Genomic DNA, 18,790 nt, shown 5'->3' with positions numbered 1-18,790 from the left:
TTAGAAGAAATGAGATTGATGTCCCACACGGTTGTAAAATGCCAAAAATAAGTAGAGCTGAAATGAGTTAAAGCCCAGTATTCAGAAAGGCCAAGTGAAAACTTCAGATCAAGGGTAGATGTAATTGAAAGGGTCCAAATAAGTATTTAAAACCACTCCCTGCTGGAACTGCTAAGATTTCTGAATTTCAAATTGGTATTTTATGTTTGACAAGGTGACATTGTATAAGAAATGTATTGTAAAACACTGCTGTACGATAGGAAAATGATTGAATGTAAATATTTCAAGATGTGGACCACTGTTCAAATGTTATCATAAATCTTTGCCATTGTTTTAGGGTATAACTCTTCATGCATATATGAGCTGAATTGACAGTGCCAGCACTTGGGGAGGGAAATCATCAGCAAGTTTCCGCCTCACTGTCAGCACTAGCGTGATTTGACCACAGAAGTATCCTATTAGGTCTTTCCTGTTATTATCATATGCTTGTAATTACATCAATGGGGGAACCCTCTTTTGAAGATACTATATCTGTCCTTGCTCTTATCCTCTTCATTGAGCAGTCTGAAATGTCACTGTTACATGAAATTAGGATGGGTGGGGACAGTTTGCATTCTTAAACTTTAGAAAGAAGAAAGCTTAAACTGTAAAGTTAACTATCCTTCCATTCCTTGCAGGTTTGGAAGGTTTACAGTAGCTGCTCTGCAGTCCAAAGTAGAGCAGTATGAACGTGAAACCAATCGTCTCAAGAAAGCGCTGGAACGAAGCGATAAATATATAGAGGAACTGGAGTCTCAAATTACACAGCTGAAGAATTCAAGTGACGAGAAGGAAGCGATGAATGCCATTTGTCAGAGAGCACTTTCTACAGACGGCAAGGGGAGCAAAGGCACCGAGGAGGATATGGCATCCAAGAACCAAGGTGATGGTGCCAGAAAGCAGCTTGGCTCAGCCACTTCGAGTTCTCACCTGGCAAAACCTTCTAGCAGTTCTGTCAGGCAGGAAGGCACCAGCAAAACAGAACCAAATTGTTCTAAGAACCAAGACCTGTATCAGAAGCGAGTGGAAACAATGCTCACTGTGACAGATACAAGTATGGATACCTATCTGGAAAGAGAATGGGGAAATAAGCCAAGTGACTGCATGCCCTACAAAGATGAAGAACTCTACGATCTACCAGCTTCCTGTGCTCCTTTGTCCCTTAGCTGTCTTCAGCTCAATACGCCAGATAATAGAGAGAGCTCTGTAGTCAAAGCAGGAGGTTCTAAAAAGCAGTCAAACCATCTCAGAAAATTGATGTTTGATGAGTTCTGTGATTCTCCAAATGTGTGTAATAAAGATTCTTCAGAAGATGATAGAAGTGAGAGTGAAAAGAAATCAGAGTGTTTTACTTCCCCGAAGACAGGGTTTTGGGATTGTTGTTCCACAAGCTATGCCCCCAGCTTGGACTTTGAAAACTCAGAGGAGAACACAATAGCAAATTGTGTTGGAGAAATTTCTTCAAAATTGAGTGAGAAACCAGGTTCGTGTTTATCCAAGAGGTTGAATTCCCTCCGCTCTTTTGAAATGAATCGGACAAGAACATCCAGCGAAGCATCAATGGATGCAGCTTACCTTGACAAAATCTCGGAGCTGGATTCAATGATGTCAGAGTCAGACAACAGCAAGAGCCCCTGTAATAACGGTTTTAAGTCGCTGGACTTGGATGGGTTATCAAAGTCATCTCAGTGCAGTGAATTCCTTGAGGAAACAGATAAGTTGGAAGAAAGAACTAAACCAAACCTTTCTAAAGGTTCTCTAACTACTGATCAGTTGGAAAATGGAAATGAATGGAAACCCAATTCTTTTTTTCTCCTCTCTCCATCTGACCAAGAAATGAATGAAGATTTTTCACTCCATTCCAGTTCGAACCCAGGAACCAATGAAATCAAACCACCAAGTTGTTTGTTTCAAACTGAGTTTTCCCAGGGTGTTTTGTTAAGCAGTACAAACCGGCTATTTGAAGATCAGAGGTTTGGGTCATCTTTGTTTAAGATGTCCTCAGAGATGCCTGGTCTTCATACCCACCTTCAATCTCCTTGGTCTACTTCTTTTGTGCCTGAAAAAAGGAATAAAAATGTGAATCAATCAGCAAAAAGAAAAATCCAGAGCAGCCTTTCCAATGCCAGCCCATCAAAAGCAACTAAAAGTTGACAATGTCATTTATGTTTTTGTCCTGAGAGGAATATAAGGTTTTAAAGTTACTTTTTTTCCCCCTCATAAAAGCTCTGTACAATTTTGAATTGATAATCTTTAGTCAGGTGTCAAGTCAGAATGGTGGATTAGCCTGTACCCTGGATACTTTTGTTCATTTTGAAGAGTTTAGTCTTTCATTTTCATTTAGGGATCTTTTTGACCAGAAAAGTTAGGGAGAGGGTTCCTTTTGTGTCTGGTTTGGGTATATTTTGTTTTCTTGAATCTTGATTCATCTATTCGGATACAATGACCTATTAGTAAGCCTCAGTTATCTTCAGAATTTGGATTTCTTAAATAAAAGCTTTGGTGCAGTCTAAATACTGTTCATAAGACAGTTTTCTTTAAAGCTTCCTAGGGTGGAAATTATTTTTCCTGCCCCTTTTTATTTATGTTTAGTGATAGTCTAACTTTTATTCACGGAGAAGGAGATGGCACCCCTGTTCAAGGCCACGATGGAGAAACAGCACTCAAACCTTAGTCCAGTACTCACTGGCTTTTTTTTTTTTTTAGGTTTTACATAAATGTTTGCATTTTTAACAATGTGTTTTGTCCAGTTTTTGTGAAAATGTGTTGCTAGTAAGAGAGAATGCATTTTGTTTTATGTCTGGTAGCTTTCATTCTTTTATCTTTTTGTGTGTGTTGAAAGTCAGAAATTTGCCTACTTTAGCAAGAAGTTAGGGAACAGTTGGGTTTGGAGAAGATTAAACATGGTAGCTTTTCATTATTTCAGATACACAGGTGCAAAAGCACTCATTGCCAAGTTCTTGATCCACTTATGTCCCAGGGGAGCTTTCTTTGGCGTGGTAAAGTTCTTGTTTGCATGTTACTGTTCTTTATGGAAACTCTGTATGCATGGTAGCAGTCTTGCTTGCACTGTTTTACTTACTTAAGAAAAAGAAGTTGCAGTTGGCTAAAAGATTATCTTTTATGTAGGACAGAAAAAAGATGGTTTTTCATGAAGAGTGTTGAGAGGAGTGTGAGAATAGGTGAGCTAAGCACAATTTTTAATTTAGGTTCTTAAAAGGTATATTCTAAACATGTTTGGTATGCCCGGATAGGCCTTTAAAAATGGTTTGTATGTTAATGACTTGTTTATCTAATGTGCACTGAACATTTTACATTAATACTGTACTGTTTTACATTAATACTGCATGCTTTTCTATGTGAACTGAATAAAGGATGTCATAAACACTGTAATCCTTGATGTTGTCCCATGTTGAATTAGCCTACAAAGACCAGTACAACTTAGCATTTTTTATTGTATTGCTCTTATTATACAGGGGTTGGCAAACTGTGGCCAGTGGTCCCAGTTCTGGCCTGTGCCTGTTTTTGTGAAAGGCCTGTGAACCAAAAATGTTTTATACATTTTTAATGTTTTTTTTTTTAATAAAAGAACTTTGGAAATAAAAAAAATCCAAAGAATATTTCATAACACAGGAAAATGATATGAGGTTTAAATCTCAATATTTCTAGACAAAGTCTTGTTAGAACACAGCTACACGTTTTACATTTTATCTGATAGGACTGCTTTAGCACTGGTAGAGCAGAGCTGAATAGTTGCAGCAGAGACCTTATGGCCCACAAAGCCTAAAATATTTACTATTTGGCCTTTTACAGAGAAATTTGCTGACCTTTGTTATAATTGACTCAGGATTCAATGAAACCATAGAAGTATAAAAAAATCATTTTTATGAGTTGGAAAATCATGACCTTTGCTTTTAGAAGTAATAAGAACCGCCCCTCCCCCCACACACAAAAGGCTTACTGTAAAGTATAATTTTTGTTCTATCATATTTTTTCTAATAAGTATTTGTGCATGACTTTGTCTTTCTGATAATCTTCACGTTAATGGATAAACTTTCATAGATACTGCCATTTAAATATCTTTGACAATGTGGATATGCATTTGAAATTATATTAAATGTAGAAATCTAAAATCTTTCTGAATAGAGTAAACTTGGGGGTAAACCTCAGTCTAATTCTGTCTGTAATTTTTTTATTTTTCACCATGAGTGTGTTAGTTTTTAATACAAACTGACACTGTGTCATGGAAATGCAGAGTGTGTAGCCTAATTGACTAATGCCTAATGGGGGTGAGGGTGTCTCTCTTGGGCTGGAGTGTTTCCCAGCTGCTTCAGAAACACTGCTTCATCCTCTCCAAAACACTATCTCAAGTATCATATTAAAATAACCTGACATTACTCAATTAAAGGAAATAATTGGAAGGATTTGATTTTAATGACACTTTTGTACTCCTAACCTCTTTACCATAATTTCAAATGTCATGACAGATATGGTAGTCTCATTTTGTTGTTTAGTCACTCAGTCACGTCCAACTCTTTTACAACCCCATGGACTGTAGCCCACCAGGCTCCTCTGTCCATGGGATTTTTCAGGCAAGAATACGGGAGTGGGTTGCCATTTCTTCTCCAAGGGAACTTCCTGACCCACAGATTGAACCCGAGCCTCCTGCGTTGACAGACGGATTCTGTACCACTGAGCCGCCAGGGAGGCCCAGTCCCATTTTAAAATATACCTATTGTATATACACACTCAAAACAAACAAAACCTACCTTTTACTGATACCAAGTACTCTGCTAGCCTCTGTCTTCTGTAATCTTTTCAAACTCTGTGAGCCAAGAATTTTCTCCAGTTTACCAATAAGTGAATTGAGAATTAGTGATCACACAGCTAGAATGGGCTTAGAACCCTGTCCTGGAGCTGGGCCTCAGACTCCAGAGCTTATAGTCTTCATCCCTCAAGCATCAGATGCACGGGAGCTCACATTTGCAGGCCAAAGGATGAGTGGATTTGAAATTTCCAAGGATTCTTTTTAAAGTAGTATTTTGGAAGTATTAGCATGTTTCTTTTCAAGTAGCATTTAATTCCTGCCTGTGCCCTGGATCTAAGGCTGCTCCTAAATGGAAGCTCAGTGATGGGGATTGTGTGTGTGCCACTTTTAAGTTTATAAAGATTCACATTAACTCTGACATTTAGATGAATTTCAAAATAGCACTAAGGCTATGTTTGAAAAAGATGTGCAAGTGGTAAAGGGAAAAGACACATCACTTCATGTCCTTATAAAAACAGTACCTTTTGACTGCTCATCTCTTTAAAATGCTATGGCTAAGCAAATGTGGCAAGATGCTAGGTATTTTTTTGACATGACCTTTAGTGTTTATCTTTTAATTTTTAAAATCTCCATCCCATCCAAAATTATATGTCTTTTTCCTGTTTTAATGGATCAACTGAGACCTAAAATGGCAGACATTAAGATATATAGCCCCTTAATATCAAATCTGCTGTGTGTTCTTATAAACTCATATTTACACTGGTTTGAAACCTCTAATGGTACCGCTGAACAAGGGAAGAAATTTGGTCTTGATTCTTAAGCTGTTTCAGGAACTTTTTTCTATATACTTGAATGGTATTCAATTATTCAAAGTGTAATTCATGCACTAGAATTTTCCCCCCTCATTTTTGTACCTGTGAATGACGTAAGTAGAGAACAGTTTTATTTCATGGAGTTTGGCCTTTTAGATTAGAAGGGTTTCCTGAGGCCTCATAAGAAGGTCTCTGTTCCTATTCTAGGGAGTCCTACCACAGTCTTTGCCTATCATGATGTAACCCGATCCTTTTAATAATACTTGGCAGAGAGAAAACCTTTTAAGCAATGATGTCAGAGTGCATAGTGAACATTTATTGCCTAATTCTCGGAACCCCACTCAGAGAGGAAGCATCTATTAAGTTGCAGTTTTCTTTTAAGAACCCATCTGAAGCTTAGGCTTGGTTGATCAGTCTGCTATGACAGAGGCAGTCTAGAATGCCTTTGAAGCTCCACTTCTTGAAACTAAGTACATTCCTAGGTCTGCTTTGTCTTAACAGGGAGTTGCTGCTGCTGCTGCTAAGTCGCTTGAGTTGTATCCGACTCTGTGGGACCCCACAGACGGCAGCTCACCAGGCTCCCCGTCCCTGGGATTCTCCAGGCAAGAACACTGGAGTGGGTTGCCATTTCCTTCTCCAATGCACGAAAGTGAAAAGTGAAAGTGAAGTCGCTCAGTCATATCCGACTCCTAGCGACCCCATGGACTGCAGCCTACCAGGCCCCTCCATCCATGGGATTTTCCAGGCAAGAGTACTGGAGTGGGTTGCCATTGCCTTCTCCGTAACAGGAAGTAGATCCTCTCTAATGTTAGTTGGATTACCCAAATGTGTAGAAGTGTGCGCCTAGTGTGACACATAATTTGAGGATGTAAAGATCCAATACCCCAAGGAAAGGATTTCACATAGGAATATACCAAAGAGAACCTAGGTCTGGCTCACTCTAATTCTTATATAACATTGGTGAGTACAAAAGTGTCTGCGCCGGGGATAGCCTGGAGCAGAGAGGAAACCTGGTGGCTTCCGAAGTGCTGTTTGTATTGGGTCTTTTAAGGATGGATGAGAGTTTGATGCAGAAGAGAACATCTACTTCTGCGTGTGTATCCACTATCCTGCAAGTGGGCGCCTATTTCTCAGACGTCTCAAAAGAGGTGCTGAAGAAACCCTAATAGGGCTCCTGATGGACAAAGGCTTCCCGATTGCTTCAGCCTGCGCTGTCAAGTTTGGCTTTGGTCCGCCTCCTCTGCGCGTCCCCTGGGACTCCAGGCTCGTCCTCGCCGCCAGAACCGGCGGCCTGCCGGCGAGACTGTGACTCCCTGGGCACTGGAAGGCTCAGGAGGTGGCAGGGCTGGGCCATCATCTGTCCATTAAGCCGAGGCTTGGCGCTCCGAGGGCCGCAAGGCGCGACCTCGCTTCACTCACCGGGTCATCTTTGTGCTGGGGGTGGGGAGGTGAGGTCTGGCCCGTCTGTCTGGGCTGCGATCCCGCTTTCTTTCCTCTGGTTCCGGCGAACCCCTCCTTCCCGGATTCTCGAAGCCAGTGACGCTCCCCCACCTCCCCCAGGTTCTCGGGACTACAGACCTGCCCGCGCCCCTCCAGCTCGAGTTTCCCGCGCTCTTGAGGGCGCTCTCAGAGGCTCCCGTTCAGGATCCACCCAAAGAAGGGACACGCGCTGAGGATTCCTTTCATTTTATTACTACTCGCGAAACCTGGCGATTAAGACGCGAAACCAACAAAGAGTTTTCTTTCCACCTTAACCTTGCACACAATCCTTTAACAAATTAATTAATCCTAATGAATTAACACTTCATTTATTTAAACGCGCTACAGTCCATGAATTAAATTTTCATGCAGTGATTAAAGACTGTTAAAATATGCATGATTTCGTTAAAATTTTATAATAAATCAGGGCAATGTGTTACATGACAAGGCAACTATTTCCCAGTCCCTCGCAAGGGGCTTTGATTTGTGCAGGCAGCCGGGAGGAGGGGCGGCTGACGACGGCGCGGGCGAGAGTTGGAGCCGGGCGGCAGGACCCAGCTCCGCACCTCGGCGTGCGCACTCGGCTTAGCGCTCTGCTCCGCGGCGTTGGGACCCTCCTGGGAATCCCGCTCCTGCAATCAGAGCCGAGCCTGCGGAGTGCGATGGGCGCTCGTCTCTCCGTCCCCGGAACTGCACTCGCCGGGGGCTGGGGTCCTCCGGTTTTGTTTAGCTCGCGCGAGCGCGCGTTCGGGTAGGAGCGCTGCGCCGGCGGCTCTCCGGGGACAGGAAGGCGACACAACTTCCATCTCGTCGCGTGGGGTCAGGGAAGCGGGTGTCTACTGTAGAGCTGATGGGTTCGTTGCTGTTCTTAACCAGGAGACCTCGAAGCCCCTTCTCTGACCAGCGCGATCTCCCTTTTCGGAAGGGGCCGGGGCGGGGGAGGTCTGCTTCCCTTGGGACCTAAACCCCAGGGGCCCTGTGACCAAGCTTAGTGGTCCCACCCTTGTCACTCGGAGAGCGAAACTGGTTCTGGCAACTAGCGGGAGGGGAAGGCCGGCCCCTGTCAGGACGGAGACGCGGTCATGCATCATCCTTAGGGCTTTCACAAGGTAGGTGGGTTTAAGTCCACCGAGGGGTTAGGGTGGAGGTATATATACATGGATATCTACAAATGTAACGGCTAAGAGTAATAATGACCAGCAGTGAACTTTACTGCCTCATCACCCAGGTCGCAAGTGTATCAAGAGAGTGGGGTGGTCGCAATGTTCCCAACGGACGTTGCCTTTGAATTAAACGGCCAGAGGAATGAAAGCAGTGGGTTATCCATCGGCTTCCTCGAGAACCTCCGCCGCGGGTCCTAGCCCGGAGCTTTACAGGAGTTGATCATCACCGGCCTCAATAACTCACCCACGGCCTTTTGGGACCGAGCGAGACAAGCGGCCTGGGTGCAGGTGGGAGAGGAGGTAGAAAAGGAAGGAAGAGGCCTTCGGGAAATCTACATGCTCTCGCAACGAGAGCCTGGCTATGGACTTGCGCCTTGAGCTGGGCTGGGCCTCGGGGGTGGCACAGGACTGGGCAACCACCCAGGACCGCCTGGCTGGCAGAGCGGGCCGGGCGGGCCAGAAGGCTGGGCCGGGATGCGCGAGGGGTAGAGAGGCCCTGGGTCAGAGCAGCCCAGGCTTGGCGCTCGCACCGCCGCCCGGAGGGGAAGCAAAAGTCCGGCAAGAGTCCCTCCTCTGTCCCACCCTTCGAACAGACGGTGTCGGAGGGGGAGGGGGTCTGAGGCCCAAGTGCATTCCCTCCTCCAAGGACCGATCCCGACCCCCCAGTTCTAGGCCTGCCACTTCCCTGCTGACCAGTTCAGCCTCATCGCTGAAGACAAGCCAGTGAGGCCTCGGAAGCCGGCCAACTCCGGGTTCTGGCGACTTCCCCCCGCGCAGGGCGCTGGCTGCGCGGTGAATGGGCCGAGTTTCTGGGCAGGAGCCCAGCGGAAACGGGGCGCCCCTGATCTGCGAGGAGCAGAGCTCCCTCTGGGGGCGCCCGGGCTTGCAGGTTGGCCCAGCTCCCCGGGTTTGGGCAAGAACGTGGGGTCCGACCTCCTCCCCTTGTACACACACAATCTCCACTCCAGTGGACATCCCTCAGGACCGCCCCCACCCCCATCCCCGTCCCTGGACGTGGATTAATAAATCGGGTTTAACCCCGGGGCGGGGGGCGGGGGGGGAGGTGGGGGGAGGTAGGGGCAGATTGTCCCCGCGCTCCTCTGGAGAGAGAAAGGCTGCCTCGCGGGTGGCAGCTGTGGAGTGTGTGGGGAGGGGGTGGTCAAAGGCGGGGGGCATTCACCCCCCGGCCCGTTGCGCTGCTTCTCTCCCGCCGGTCTTCACTCCCACCTACCAACGTCTGCTCCCTGAGCTGGAGAAAGAGGCGCTGCCAAAGGAAACGTGAAGTGGGGCCTGCCAAAGAAGGAGGAGAAAATTAATTAATGAGGGAAAGAAATGTGTCTCTGATCCAGATGATAGACTCCCTGTCCCTGGGGGCAGAAATTCCTTGGAAATCAATAGCTGTGCATTCATTACCTCCCTCTTGATAAAATGCAAAGCTATGAGATGGGGGAGGAGGGAATCTGTGCTGGTCATTAAACAGGAAAAAAAAAAAAACCCTGCCCAGAATTCTATGCCAGGGCTCTGACCCCATGTGGATATCACTAGTTCAGGCACGGGCCATCCAGTTACTGCACTCGCCAAACCTGGAAAACAAAGCAGTGACGTGGATGGACTGAGCCCCAGTTGGCCACCCTTTCTTTTCACTGCCCTGGGGAAAGTAGGGAAAAGCTTGATAAGATCCAAGGAACTGCCTGCAGATCCACCACCATCTCCCACTCTCTAGCCTGGAACTGAGGCCCGGCAGGGAAGTGGCAGGTTAATTCTCCCAAGCATCATCCCCCACCAGCTCCCTGTCTTTGCACCTTGGTCTTGCCCTGGACCACAAAAAACACTCCATTCACCTGTGGCTACCCCACTCTCATAGGCTGCCTAGAGGGCAGATACCTGAATATTGTACTTCATTTAATCTCCAATGTCTTGCCCTGGCCAAGATGGGTACTCAGCAAGTATTTGAGGAAGGAAGGTAGGGTAGAAAGTAAATGAGGGAGGGATGAAATAAATGATTTCAGAGAAACAGCTGTCTGGAATCAAGATATCCAGCTCTACCTGAGGACAACAGGCCCTTCTGTTCGAATCTGCATTCCTTTTTAGGTAGAGAGGAGACCCCTTCAGTGATCTTCCCTTTGGCCCCCCTCCTCACCGCCCCCCACCCCCATGACCCTGGCTTGCTGAACTCCCTTTTGCTCCTGGCCCTTCCCATCTGCCTTCTCTTCCTTCTTACAGACATGTATTGTTCTATGGGGTATTTTCCTAAGTGCCAGGGTACACACAGATGTGCTCTAAATGGGCTTCCAATCCGTTACTGGGAGGGGTGGGTAGTGAGTTGGTAATTGTACCCAACCCTGGAGAAAAGTGAGATACTCTGGGCAAAGATCTGCCCCCCACCCCCAACTGGGCCAGTTCACTCAAGTGAACTAGGAACAGAGTCTCAACAAGATGGTGAACTCTTGCCCTCAGGCCAGGGACTTACTAGTGGGTTAGTTGGTACCCTCTCAAGAGTTGGAAGGTAAACTGAGATGGGCTTCGGGGACTCAGGTGCCACCACTGCCCCTCCCCTCCACCAACGCAGGATCCATGTCACGTAGCCCCAAACCAGTGCTATTTGAATTTCTGTTTCCCCTGCACTCTTCGGGGTCCCTAAAAGCCACTGTTTCCCTGGGCGGGGGGCGGGGGGGGGCGGTGCGGGGGTTGGGGGGTGGGGAGACAGGATCTAGGCGCTCCTCTTCTGCGAGGCCCTTCCTCCACCCCACCTTCCCGCCCCCACCCCCGAAGGATAGCTCAGGGAACCGCCGCCGTAGGTGTCAGGAAGGATTAAGTTAAGCACCTGGACACCCGGTGCGACGACTACCGTAGACTCACTCGCTCCCTCCAGCGATGTCCTGCTCGCCGTCCATTCCCCGTAGAGATAAAGTTGCATTTAGCAGTCCCAGGGGACCGCGTAATGGATGAAAACAAGGTTCTTTCTCACACTAGCAAGAGAGCATCCTTCTTACTCCCCTCTCGAGCTGCAAGGGGGTTGGGGAGAGGGAAAGGTAGAGGGAAAAGAAAAGAAAGAGAGGAAAAAAGCCCTGGTGACGCCTGTGGGCTGTTCTTGGGTAGTGAGTAGTGAATGGGTCCGCTAAACACGCTCGCGTTTATCCAAAGAGATCCACGCGAATGCAAATTAGGCTTATAGAAATGAATCTAATCTTTGGTGGAAATACAGATCTCCTTGGTGTGAGACAGACTGGAAAGATTATCTATCCGATCTCTGCCTCCCACAAGCAGCCCCTTGCCACTATCCAGCTCTCTCGCCGCAGATGCGATAACATCTGGGCTGTTATTATCACCCAGGGCAAGCGCTGAGTCCCTGGGGACTCGGGCACCTGAACTGGGTTCCCCGGGAGCCCCTTGATCTGTCTGCCACATAAGGGCCATATAGCAGGTTGGCTAATTGATTTATTCCTCTTACATTTTGATTTCACAATAATAAAATAAAAATAATTAAAGGTTGGAACAGAGCTTGAGTCCGGTTCTTTTAAAGTTATTTGAATTAATTTTTTAGTCATGCTTTTCTATAAACTGGCTTGATTCTGTCTCCTATTGAAGAAAAAAAAATGTGTTTGTATATACATCTATTTATAGATAGATGCATAGAGAAAGAGGCAAACAATCCAACACGATGTAAGGGAAAATAAAGTTCTCTTCAATACCTTATCCCCTTTTCTCTGAAGCAATTTCCTTTTCCTGGAGTTTCCAACATGAAGTGTGTGTGTGAGTGTGTGTGTGTGTACGCTGAAGCGAGGTAAGGATCCCAACTACACCCTGTAAACTATTTTTCCTTTTGATTACAAGAAGCCTCAGATCACCCGGAGCTCGTTTGAAATGTGGGTTTGTACACGGTTACAGCAGACAAACAATAAGAGAAATGCACAATTTCATTTCAACAGCCGTTGCCTGGTAGAAAGCACACGCTCCTTGTGGCTCCTAAGTGGCTGTCACTGTCGGTGCCTGATACAGTTATATTCGCAACAACAACGAAGTGTGCGGAGGAAATTAAATTATATGGAAATCAATACCAGCTGACTGCTTCAAACAAATGTCTGTCACCGCGATTATTCTCCAGGAACCTATTTATAAACCATGAAAAGAAACAGGTTCTTGCAGCAAAAGACAGCACCTTCTGCATTTCTGTGTTATTTATACTGTATACAGAGGAACGCGCGGGCATAATTTAACATACAAATGCTCAGTTGTATACATTATATAACAGCTTGTTAGACGTCCCCGAGAGGAGGTGTTCCCGAGTGATGCGCATATATTCAGGGCTAGCAATCTGGGTCCGGGCGTGGAGGAGGGAGGGAAACCACCTAGGGGCCAGCGAGCATCTCGTCTTTCTCCGCCTTGAAAGGTGCCTACCCTCAGACAATAGCTGGCCCTTTTGATCTTCTCCAGACCCGCGATGGGAAAGGTGAGGCGTGCAGTGCGCATGTCCGGGTAGCTACAGGTGCATCACCTGCGCTGTCCTAGCTGGTGGTCACTATAAGAGAGGCTCCCACGCGCCGGTCGCGGCCCGGCGAGCGCGCGCGCGCGCGCAGACGCACGGCGCCGCCGAGAGGGAGAGCGCGCGTCAGACAGACGGAGACAGCTGATGCCTGTCAGCGCGGCTGGCCCGCGAGCTCTCGCGAGAGCTCCCCGGACCGGCCGCGAGAATTGGGGCTCAGGTGTAAGAGGAGTGCATCCCGTCGGCGCACGGGGCTAGAGCTCGCGGAGAAGTGGGATCGCGAGGCCGGCGCGCAGCGATCTGCGCGGTCAAAAGGAGCGCAGGGCGAGAGCGGCGGCGGCAGAAGCATCAGCGGCCCCCGGCGCTTGCGCCGCCTCCGCGCCGCCAGTCGCCGCGGCTGCAGCCTCCGAAGGGAGGCCGGGGGAGCCGGCGTGCGCACTTTCCCGCGGACTTTCGGAGTGTTTGTGGATTTACATGCTAAGCCATCAAGATGATGTCCATGAACAGCAAGCAGCCTCACTTTGCCATGCACCCCACGCTCCCTGAGCACAAGTACCCGTCGCTGCACTCCAGCTCCGAGGCCATCCGGCGGGCCTGCCTGCCCACGCCGCCGGTAAGCGCCCCAAGCCCGCGGACCCGGCCCGCGCGCCCGCCCCCTTCCCGTCTCCGAGACGCTGCATGTCGGGTGCTGATGTGTGCACAGATCCCAGTGCGGGGATGCGCGGGCGGGGATTTTTAGAAGAATCCCGCTGCGAGGCAGGCTTTGTACCGTGGCGCTTAATGTCGGGTTCCCGTCGCCTCCGCCTCCGTGTCGGGCGCCGGCGATCGGAGTGGGGAGCGCTGGGGCCAGGTCTCTCGACTTCCCTCCACTTTCTCTGTTGATTTCATGCCTTGGAAAGGCGGTCTCTGTTCGTGTTCGGGTGCGTGACACGGGTCCCCGGCTGCGAGTTACATCTTCATTTCTTCTTCTTTCCCCCTCCTTTTTCGTCTTTCACGCCCGTCCCCGGAATGTGTCCCCATGTCCCTCTCTCCTCTGCATCTGCCCCCCTCTCCTCACACTCCTGTCCCTTCTCATCTGACCCCCTATCTCGTCCCCAATGTGTCCCTATTCTGTCTTTCCCGGTCTCCACTATCCCCACTCCCGTTGTTATTATTTTGGTTGCTTTGTGTGTTGCCTTTGGCTCGCTGTGCTTTCTGGCTTGTGTGGTTTTGTTTCGTGTTTTTGCTTTTTTTTTTTTGGTTTGTTTTGTGTGTGTGTGTGTGTTTTGTTTTGTTTTTTTTGGTTTGGTTTGTGTCGCCTGCAGCTGCAGAGCAACCTCTTCGCCAGCCTAGACGAAACGCTGCTGGCGCGGGCCGAGGCGCTGGCGGCTGTGGACATCGCCGTGTCCCAAGGCAAGAGCCACCCGTTCAAGCCGGACGCCACGTACCACACGATGAACAGCGTGCCCTGTACGTCCACGTCCACCGTGCCGCTCGCGCACCACCACCACCACCACCACCACCACCAGGCGCTCGAGCCCGGCGACCTGCTGGATCACATCTCCTCGCCCTCGCTCGCGCTCATGGCCGGCGCGGGCGGCGCCAGCGCGGCGGGCGGCGGCGCCCACGACGGCCCGGGGGGCGGCGGCCCGGGGGGCGGCGGCGGCGGTGGCCCTGGAGGCGGCGGTGGCGGCCCCGGGGGCGGCGGCGGCGGCGGCCCGGGGGGCGGCGGCGGGGGCCCGGGCGGCGGGCTGCTGGGCGGCTCGGCGCACCCGCACCCGCACATGCACGGCCTGGGCCACCTGTCGCACCCGGCGGCGGCGGCCGCCATGAACATGCCGTCGGGGCTGCCGCACCCGGGGCTGGTGGCGGCGGCGGCCCACCACGGCGCGGCGGCGGCGGCGGCGGCTGCAGCGGCCGGGCAGGTGGCGGCGGCGTCGGCGGCGGCTGCCGTGGTGGGCGCGGCGGGCCTGGCGTCCATCTGCGACTCGGACACGGACCCGCGCGAGCTCGAGGCGTTCGCCGAGCGCTTCAAGCAGCGGCGTATCAAGCTGGGCGTGACGCAGGCCGACGTGGGCTCGGCGTTGGCCAACCTCAAGATCCCCGGCGTGGGCTCACTCAGCCAGAGCACCATCTGCAGGTTCGAGTCTCTCACGCTCTCGCACAACAACATGATCGCGCTCAAGCCCATCCTGCAGGCGTGGCTGGAGGAGGCCGAGGGCGCGCAGCGCGAGAAAATGAACAAGCCCGAGCTCTTCAACGGCGGCGAGAAGAAGCGCAAGCGGACTTCCATCGCCGCGCCCGAGAAGCGCTCCCTTGAGGCCTACTTCGCCGTGCAGCCCCGGCCCTCGTCCGAGAAGATCGCCGCCATCGCCGAGAAACTGGACCTCAAAAAGAACGTGGTGCGGGTGTGGTTTTGCAACCAGAGACAGAAGCAGAAGCGGATGAAATTCTCCGCCACTTACTGAGGGGGGAGATGGGAGGGACCGGGCGGGGCAGAGCTGGGGGCATTTCGCCGGGAGGGGGGCCTTCCCCGAGCCTGCTTACCACCATCACCCCCCCCCCCCCCCGCCTCCCCCGGATTTAGAGCGGCCGTTATCCTGCTTGCATTTGAGGAGTCCCTCCTCGAGCGCTCCTTCTCCACCTCCCCTCTGCTCTCCCCGTCCTTACCCTCCCCAGCCTAAAGGACTGGGTGCCCAGTGTGTATGCGGGAGAGTAGGGTGGAGGTGAAGGGGGAGCACTTGGGGGAGGAGGAGTGGGGGGAAGGAAAGAGGAGACTGGAGAAGGGGTTTTGAGGAGCAGGATGGTTCTTGGGGTGAGGGTGGGGGGAGACGGGAAGGGTAGGGAAATGGACTGTTTTTGACCAGAGACACTTACCAGAATCTCCTGGGGACCAAGGAACAATGTACAAAAAACCTACCAACCACCAAAAACTAGACAAATAAAGACAAACTAAAACAAAACAACAAAAGCAAAGAAAAAAATACTTTAGAAATGTAACTCCAGAGAGCCGTATTCTGCAGCTTCATTCCATCCCCCCCCCCCCCCAACCCTAAGGAAGAGAAAAAAAGAGCACCACCACCGCCCCAACCTTACGCACATGAACTGAGTCAAAGACCAAAAAAAACCAAACGAACCCGAAGGTGAAATTCTGGGTAGCAAAGCTAGTTGTTCTGTCTCTGTGTTTAATGTTCTCTCTAAATCTTACACCCCATCCAAACCCTCTTTGATTTATTTTTTCTTTTTCAATAAGACTCCTCCGATGACTGCTGTCCATTGCCAGAAAGGAAGTGGGAGGCCAGCTGAAAGGAAGGAGGTGGGTGGGGGTAGTGGCTGCTTGTTTAGGTGAAGTCCAAGTTTTCCAGTGACCCAGCCTATATACTCCTGTGGCCTGATTGGTCGGTGAGGGTCTTTAGGGAGAGAGCTGACTAAGAAGCAGGATTTTAGAGGCTCTGAAATAAATATTTATTTAGGAAAATAAAACAATTGAAGCCAGGTTTTTCTCTTTCCATATGTGCTCTTATTGCTAAGATCTAGAAAACAGACCATTTCAAAATAAGCTTTTCCCTCCACTCATAGAACGTGCTTGCCCTTTCATTTATTTTTCTAAGTGGCTTATTTTAAACTGCTGTTTGTTTTTTTCTCTCTATTGATTCAAATAGATTGATGGGGTAGCAGACAGTAGGAGAGATACTCTGACCCGTTTTCTCCACAGATCAAGACCCATCTTACTCTTCTAGGTCCCCTTCTCTTTTGGAGAACATGAAATCATTGAAATAGTGAGAAGTTTCTGCTTTCACTTGGAGCAGGACTTGGCTGTGAGAAAATCAGCTAAATCCCAGATGAGAGAAAGACAGGTTTAAAGCCCTCCATTTCTTTCAAAAGGGTCTGCATGTTGGGAGGGGGGAAGCAGAACAACTGTTTCATTATTATTACTATCCAAAAGTAATTTATTGCTGGGGATAAATGTTGGGTAGCAAGAACTTTAATTTGCACTATCAGTCTCCCAAATAGAAAATCATGTATAGTATTTCATAGTAATAATCAAGGTACTTTATGAATTGCTGATGGATTAAAAAGAGAGAAAACAATTGAAGGTGGTTAGGTAAAATGCCTGCTTGGTGCACAAGACACCCTTGATCTTGACTGGGTGGAGATGGTTTATTACCATCCTTTAATAAGAACTAAAAAACTGAGAACAGATAAGAAACAAGACTGAAACCATGCATGATCTGAAAGGTGCAGGAAGAAACACAACTAGATCTCACTCTGGTTAGGCATTATTTATTTAATTACGTTGTATATCATTGTTTGCAGCGCAAACATTCTATGCATTTGAAACTGAGCACTAAACTGGGCTAGCTTTCTGATAGACCGTTTTGTGGATAGTGTGATTTCACAGTCGACTGCCTGTTTTCACCGAAAACACAACATTCTTGTCATATTCTTGTATTTAGAGGAAAAGGAAAAAAGGAAGATTACTGTAAATATTTTCTTGAACGCACACACTCACACAGTGGTTACAAACTGCCAGTGTTAATCCTGAAATGTCTCACGGATTGATCTACCTGTCCATGGATGTCTGCTGAGCTTTTTCCTTGGTTATGTCTTTGCTCTATTATCTTTCCCTCCTCCCTTATCAGAACCACTTTTGTGCACCAAAATACAACAGAGAGATATGTCCCAGTACACTTACAAATAAAACATAACTGAAAGAAGAACAGTTTTATGATTTGGGTGCATTTTTGTGTTTATACTGGGCCAAGTCCCAGTAGAGCCGGTCAACAAATAAGACTCAACTCAACCAAAAATACAGGGAAGGGGAGGATGTTTAAGTTGGGGGGGCGGGTGCGAAAAGAGGGGAAAGGATGAGAATGATGTATTTTTCTGCTGAATCAGAATTCACTTTCAGATAACTCATGTGAAAGTGGTGCTCTTGAATAAAATGAATTCTATATTAGTTGTCTGTGTTTATCAAAGTTTTTTTTTTTTTTTTTTTCCCTCTTCTAACTGCAGAATCTCTTCAAGCACAGCCCTCACTTCAGAGTGGTGGAAGGTAATAAATAGCCAGGCACCTTCAAAATATTTGAATCAGGATTCAGGGGCAGAGGCATTTGGAGGTTTATATGTATTGTTCTAGCCTAAAAAAAAAAAAAGTTTCTAAGAAGATGTTGTAACTAAATAACTTTTCTTTGGAGGTTAACATAAATAAAAACCATCCACTGATCTGTCCAGCCATGGTGTCAAATGCCTCTGTTCATTTGGAACTTTAGTGTGCCACCTACTGCTCCAGAGGGATTAGAGATTCCCTATTGGTGACCTGGGACTAGATCAGATGCCAAATGTATCAAGTGTCTTAATAGCTACGCTTATATCTTCTGAAGTCATCCCACTTTAGCCAAATCTTTTTAATTTCACTGGCAAATCTGTGAAACAAAATGCTTGATGTTCAAAAAAAAGAAGAGTACATTTTAAAAGCTGTGATTTTAAACAGTTGTTAATGTTTTTTTAAAAAAGCAGAGGTATTTTTAAAAATAGATCTCTTCCATCAAAATTGATTTGTTTCTGTTGTTATTAACTTGAAATGTCATCAGTTTTAAATAAAATGCATTTGTTTTTTTTAATGTTATTTTATAGAAAAATATAACCAGATCTCATTGTTGGAAAACCAGGAATGAACAAATAAACAGATTTACAAAGGCTGTTTTTTTAATCAGTCTGCCCCAAACAGAAATGTTGCAGACAGATATATTTGTATTATATAATGATGATCAATGTATGTAATAAGAACCTGAGATTGTTCTGTATTAAGTAAAATCTTTACCAAATAAAGAGAAGACAATATTATGTTAATAAAACAGATCATGAAAATACAGGCTTTGCAGAGTTTCCTATTTTACATAGTAGGAAACTGTGCAAAACAAGAAATGTCTTGCTCTCTATTAAGTGAATCTGTGTACTGTCCCAAGGAATAATAAGACTATTCTAAGATACCTTTAACTGTCAATCCATTAAGAAACAAACAAGCAAACAAATGTCCTCCTGGAGAGAGTGCTATGGCTTGCTA

At 47.9% G+C, this 18,790-nt stretch overlaps 2 protein-coding genes across 2 annotated transcripts in view; both read left to right on the top strand.

Moving 5' to 3' along the window:
• OBI1 (ORC ubiquitin ligase 1) overlaps positions 1-3,432 on the top strand; it is a 44,911-nt gene extending 41,479 nt beyond the window's left edge. Inside the window, exon 6 of the mRNA NM_001105458.1 lies at positions 678-3,432. Within this exon, the coding sequence (NP_001098928.1) occupies positions 678-2,193 (1,516 nt within the window). The 3' untranslated portion in view covers positions 2,194-3,432. The remainder of the gene's footprint in view (positions 1-677) is intronic.
• Positions 3,433-12,548: 9,116 nt separating this feature from the next.
• On the top strand, positions 12,549-18,237 carry POU4F1 (POU class 4 homeobox 1). The gene is made up of 2 exons (XM_025000143.2): positions 12,549-13,357; positions 14,049-18,237. Exons 1-2 carry the CDS (start codon positions 13,235-13,237, stop codon positions 15,189-15,191), a joined length of 1,266 nt encoding a protein of 421 aa, XP_024855911.1. The 5' UTR covers positions 12,549-13,234; the 3' UTR covers positions 15,192-18,237.
• Positions 18,238-18,790: the final 553 nt, after the last annotated feature.

The sequence above is a fragment of the Bos taurus genome, chromosome 12 (genome assembly GCF_002263795.3).
Source record: "Bos taurus isolate L1 Dominette 01449 registration number 42190680 breed Hereford chromosome 12, ARS-UCD2.0, whole genome shotgun sequence".
Taxonomy (NCBI): Eukaryota; Metazoa; Chordata; class Mammalia; order Artiodactyla; family Bovidae; genus Bos; species Bos taurus.
This window is presented reverse-complemented; position numbering and strand designations above follow the sequence as displayed.